Source organism: Hyposmocoma kahamanoa, unplaced genomic scaffold (assembly GCF_003589595.1).
Source record: "Hyposmocoma kahamanoa isolate Upper Pololo Valley unplaced genomic scaffold, ASM358959v1 88, whole genome shotgun sequence".
Taxonomy (NCBI): domain Eukaryota; kingdom Metazoa; phylum Arthropoda; class Insecta; order Lepidoptera; family Cosmopterigidae; genus Hyposmocoma; species Hyposmocoma kahamanoa.
Window position 1 is genome coordinate 4,729,548 of NW_020654466.1, and position 6,000 is coordinate 4,735,547.

The following is a 6,000-nucleotide window of genomic DNA, read 5'->3' on the forward strand; positions in this document are numbered from 1 at the left end:
ACACACTAAATTTATACATATCACCACAGTCACCACACTTATCGACACGGAATCGCACTAAGTCGGTCAGAAAAAGCTTTATGTCCATGTAATAAGCATTTACTTTTTAATCGAGTTTAAAAAAAGGAGGAGTTCTCAATTCGACTGTTTTTTTTTGTATGTATGTTACGCGATAACGACATTTGTGAACCGATTTTGATGATTCTTTTTTGTTGGAAAGAGGGTACCTCAGATGTGCTCGTATTTAAATTTGAAGAAAGTACTATCTACCTCTAAGGGTGGCAAACTAGGGGATGAATGACTTTTGAGGTCGGTTTTTTAGTACTCTGTACTGAGATTATCACTTACAATATTTTCACTCCTGACACTTTGGCTGCTAACCGATTGACTGCATGTTCGCAGTTAATTAGGGAAGTCGTAAACAACTTCACGCAGCCGAGTCCTCCACTGCATGAAGTTGATAACGACTTCACGCATTAACTGCATGTAGTCGAAACCGATTTCATGCAACCGCGATCGACTGCATGCATTTAATTGCTTAAATAAGGAGTGTAGTTGTCGGTATGCATTTGTGTGATATAAATTATTTAACTGGTTTCAATGACGTTTTATAATGTAGACACCCAGACGGTAGCTGTACACTTCGAACGCACGTGTGTGACCAGTGCGGCAAAGCGTTCTTCCAGAAGAACCATCTCATGCTGCATCAGCGACAACACATGGACTTACCGCCTAGAAATGTGAGCGTAAATATTGTATGACTTTTCACAAAATCTGACAATCATTACCTGAACGTATATATTTTATCTAGGCATGATGGTACCGAAATAACAAAACTGCTCATTTGTACAAATCGTAAACCCTGCTTAAATAGCTATATTTATCAACAGTGTCCATTGTTGTCTCTCTCGTCTCAAGGTAAATGATTTTCAATAATGGCTTTAAATTTTTTTGCAGTCACAAGCCCAACAACAAGCAAACCAGCAAGCGCAACAACAAGCACAGCAAGCTCAACAACAGGCACAACAAGCAGCACAAGTTCAACAGCAGGTTCAGCAACAAGTCCAACAACAAGTCCAACAGCAAGTGCAACAACAAGTGCAACAGCAGGTGCAGCAAGTGCAACATCAGCAGGTTCAGCACCAGAATAGTTTAGAGATGGAGCAGGATCATCAACAACCAACGCATATCCAAGTGGTGAGATTATCTTTTTTTAATTTAAGTTCCTGTACATATTCTTTAAATTGGGAATGTTAATGAAAATACCTGCTATAGACCAGTGACCATGAAATCACTAATGCTAGGGGAAAAATCATAAAAGCTAGCTAGGATCTTCTTGAATTGAAATTTTTAATGTACCTTTAATCTATATTCCAATAAAATAATATCGCATGACAATACCTGGTAAAGTCTGTTCCAATTCATTATGCCAGAAAAGTAAACAAACAGGTTTGGTTAAAATTCTAAAGCAATCACTTAATAAATGGAATAAGTAACACGTTCACGTATATTTTGAAGATTTCGACTTCGATATTTCATCACTATTACCAACAAAATTAATTTGATTAACACGTTATTTGTAAAATGTTAGTTCAAACGTGAGGTTAGTAATCAAATACAGATTTGTGAATAGTTTATGGTTGGTTAAATAACTGATTCGGTTCATTCAATTAAAGTCGATTAGGGAATCGAAAATTTTATCACAATCGAGCCAATATGTATGTGTATGATTTGAAGGAGGATTTAAAATTAGATTTCGGGTATTTTAAATTTGCTTTTATAGATTATGTAAGAAATAATTTCTAATCTCATGTATGAAATATCGTCACTCAGTATTGAATCACATATTTTTTTATAGTAATTAGGCGCGAAATAGCAAAACCCATTTTATTATATAAGTAAAACCCAGTTATTCCAACTGATTCAATTAAACAAATCAATTCATTCAATTAATTAATCGATTTGTAGTTGGCAGTACCATTTGTCATCACTAAACTGTCTATGGTCGGGTCAATGGTCTGTTTGTTTACTTTTCTGGTACATTGGATTGGAACACACTATAGTTCCAAGAGGTGAAAATATTTTTATTAAAACTAGTAACCTTGTACGGACTACGCCACGTATCCATTTACACTTAGGTTCGACTCGATATGTGTCTTTACACATTAGGTACATATTGTCTTTGTTCAATTCCAGGTGACGAACCGATCAGGCCAGGTGATTGGTAACCAGATCGTTGTCCGGCGCGCGTTGCTGCCGTCACAGCTGCACATCGTGGGCCGCGACGGCAAGCCTGTCGCTGCGCAGTTGCACCACAAACACCAGCGCCATCATGCCAATGGGTAAACAGCATTTTATTTGTTAACATGTACATTTCAGTGTACTCACCACAGTTCTGGGTAAACGACCTTTACACTAACCTTTAAAACGGTTGTTTGGTACCGGAAAAAGAATAGGATTTCATCGATATAAAGTTGGAAAAAAATGCGATACAAAATTCATTAACAGATTGATTCGTATGGGAAAGTTTGTCTCCCGTGATTTATAGGGCGCGGGAGTCTCCTAAACAAGAGGCCTCGCTCGTGATTGGTCGAGAGCATTCGCCTCTAGCGCTCCGCAGATCAAGGCAGGGTAATGATAGGTAGAAGAGTTTAGAAATAATTTTCCCATGCTCGACAATTAAATCTCGTTCTTATCATCTCTGTTCAATAAATTCACAATAATAATTCTACAATAAATTTGTCCACAGTGTGGAGGTGAGCAAAGAAATGGGCGGTCTAGTCCTATCAACGGGTCGCGGCGCGTCCTTGATCAAGTACGAAATCGCGTTACCGACTCAGAACTCTGTAGTGCAAGTGCAACAACTGGACTGAGACACGCCTACCGCTGAGACGGAAGAACATGAACCAGTGCTTGTGTGGGTCAACAAGTGAACATGTGAACGTTTAAAACGGCTCTAGGACGTAACAGGTGATATGTTAAACCAGGCTCTCTGAGGACGAAGTATAGAAAGCTAAAATGAATGGCCGTTACCTGTATCTGACTAGAAGCGACCCCATCACCACTCACCAACATAGTCTTCGAGAACGAGCATGTTTATAGAACTCGTGGCTTCGTGATGTGTGTAAATGGACTTGTTCATATGAAAATTTATGCCATGATCATCATCATTGTGAAAGTGGTTTTATTAGTGAATGGCGGCCTAATCCAAGATTGTACTGAGCTTAACGTATAGTGATGACACGGAGATGCAATTCACTGCAGTGAATCTGTGTGAAAGTCTATGGTTTATGTTAAAAAAGTGGAGTGAACAAAAGCCAGTGAGAAAAGTCAATTGACTGAACTTTTAAATGCCGCTGTGTTCGAACATCGGCTTAGGAATCGTTTGCAATAATTATTAGGCTGATTTTAAATATGTAATAGAGTGTAGCTGTCTCTTGTAAATTTCTCGTTAGACAGGTCTACCCATGTTTACGATCGCGTCAAGTGTCAAAATTGGCCAAACATCTAGTTTTGATATACACCAATAGAACGAGAAGCTTTATTTGAATAGACTCCTGCCTTCTGTAGATTTTTTTATATCATAACATTATGAGACGATACTTCTTACATTAAAATTCTAAACCGCAGAAAACTTTGTATTATAGTAAATAGAATTTAAGTGGAAATGTTCTAAAATTTAGAACATTTTTTGGTTAGTGTGGATGGTCGACTTGTAAAAAGACATGCCACGGTATTTGCGTCTGTAATTACTTAGCAATAAGTATACCGTAGTTACTAGTTTCCTTTGTACATATCAAGATGTTTTTTAACGGCATTGATGGTTTTTTGTAATTATATTATTATAAAATTGTACAACTTCTCTTGGGTACGCATTTAAGTTTGATATTTAGTCGCGTTTTCGAATAAGTTTCTGTTAAGTACATAAATTCCTATTATGGACAGTAATGTGCAATCAAAATTCAAGGTTAGTTGTAGATCTGATTAATTTTTTTATCAGAAAATTTTATCTGTCACTTATCTCACTTGGTATATCAAAGATGAATTAACTGCGGATTCATGTTATAAATATGACAGTTCACCTTTTGATAGAATATTTATTGACCATTGTTAGGAAGTTGTTATGGTTAATAAACTCGTAAGAAATTGGAAATGCAATAGATTGGCTAGGCATGTGCCTGGAAATTTACAATGCTATTTTTATAACAGCAGAAAGGAGCGAGTACCTCGTTAGTTTCCTATGTTTTAATTGATTGCATTACGCATTTTTAATACTAGGCTGGAGAAATAGAGTTCTCATTCATTCTTGTAACGATATTACATCACCTTGTTCGTCTCTTTTTATTCTATGGACAATGATTGGGTTGACGGCGTCTTCGTGCAACTAATTCGCGATTCTTGGTGCAACTAACTGGTAACGTCCTTAAAAAATTACCAAGAATAAATACACATATATAAAGAGATTGATGCGAGCGGATGAGGTGAGAGGTTAGGAGCTTAGTAAGTGGAGGTTTATGATCTCTGCCTACCCCAGTGAGAGACAAGCGTAATGGTATGTATGTCAATTTATCAGCAGGTTTTCTTCGTTATTCTACTGTTTTGTGAATCGAGTGAAATGAAGTTGAAAATTAAATAATGCAATTATTTTTACTAACTTTTTACTTAGCAATTTCTTAATGCATTAGTAAAATGAACTTTAAATGTATTGGGCATGATATTTTGTAGTCTATCGTTAATGATAGCGCGTTTTCATTTTGCCTTCAACTAGCAAGTTTGACGTTACACATATAAAACTTTGAATACATGTTAATGAAATAAATTTTATTTTCTGTATAACAAATTTTACTCGCAAGTATTAAAAGTAACATGAAATTTTGTTTATAGTTTAAAACAGTGTTGGGTAAAGTACGACCCGCAGGCCAACTCTGGTCTGGCTTTAATTCGGCCCGCCAATATATATATATATCGTAATAACGTATTCATTTTAACATACACACAAAACACAAGAATAAATTAAAAATTTTTCAAAAGAAAATGCATTTTTTTTATTCTGGCTCCCGGTGAAATTTCTTGGTTTTCTGGTCCCTGGTTTAGATATTCATTGCTCATCTTTTCACTATTCAAATTGTATGAAAGTAACTTCCATTATATAAACACTCTTAGTACAAAGTGAGATGAGTGACAAATAATAATGTATTAAGTCTTCATAATTCGCTATGTGTCTAGTCTGTGATATAGTTCTCTGCGCCCAAGCGAGCTGGTCAGCTAAACTATGAACTTTGTGGCTAGGATATATTTTAGACGCGACTAAATTACAAGTACGCGATTTCACTTGACCGTGACGTAAAAATTGTTATATTTTTGCGAGTTGGTACTTCGTTCTGTACAACTGTAACGGACATAATTTACGATTCTTTTAAAAGCAAATTACTAGCACATCATTACCAAATTAAATTAAGATCATTATGGTAACTCCGTACAAGGTAACAGCGCGGCTTGTATGTGTGCGCGACGGCCGCGCGTCGTGCGCGCGAGTGCATAGCGAGATAGAGATATTTGACTTATTATACTATGTCATTACATACACTCATGGACATATTTAAAGGAACGCTAAAAAGGTTGAATTATGATAATGTCCATACATTGAGTGTAATACTCGATGTGTCCATAAGAACCACTACTCGCATACCAGAACGTTTAATTTAAAAAAAGAATGACGCCTCTTGTCTTTTGATTTCGATTAAACGGCCAGTTGTTCATGAAAACATTGTCATTATAATTCTATCTACAGATATTTTTAGCCTAAATATCTGTAGGTAAGAGGCAAATACTGCCCTCGTAACGAAAAAAAGCACAAATATGCGTACTTTATACATCAGTTGTGCCTTTTTCGTTCTGAGGGCATAATAACTTTAGGTCCATATTTTTGTATTTACATTTTTTACAAACAATGCTTTAGGATGCTAAAAATCACGCAATGGTAAAAGACATTAAGTCCTT

The 6,000-nt window shown here is 36.2% G+C and overlaps 1 protein-coding gene across 2 annotated transcripts in view; it reads left to right on the forward strand.

Annotated features, from left to right (window-relative positions):
• The window catches only part of LOC113235623 (zinc finger protein 420), a 30,341-nt gene extending 25,472 nt beyond the window's left edge, over positions 1-4,869 (forward strand). The window contains exons 16-19 of one of the 2 annotated variants that reach the window (XM_026471402.1): positions 620-740; positions 958-1,197; positions 2,197-2,342; positions 2,750-4,869. In XM_026471402.1, coding sequence (XP_026327187.1) covers positions 620-740; positions 958-1,197; positions 2,197-2,342; positions 2,750-2,873 — 631 coding nt within the window. In that variant the 3' untranslated portion in view covers positions 2,874-4,869. The remainder of the gene's footprint in view (positions 1-619; positions 741-957; positions 1,198-2,196; positions 2,343-2,749) is intronic. The other variant, XM_026471403.1, reaches the window with a different exon arrangement.
• The last annotated feature ends 1,131 nt before the right edge of the window (positions 4,870-6,000 follow it).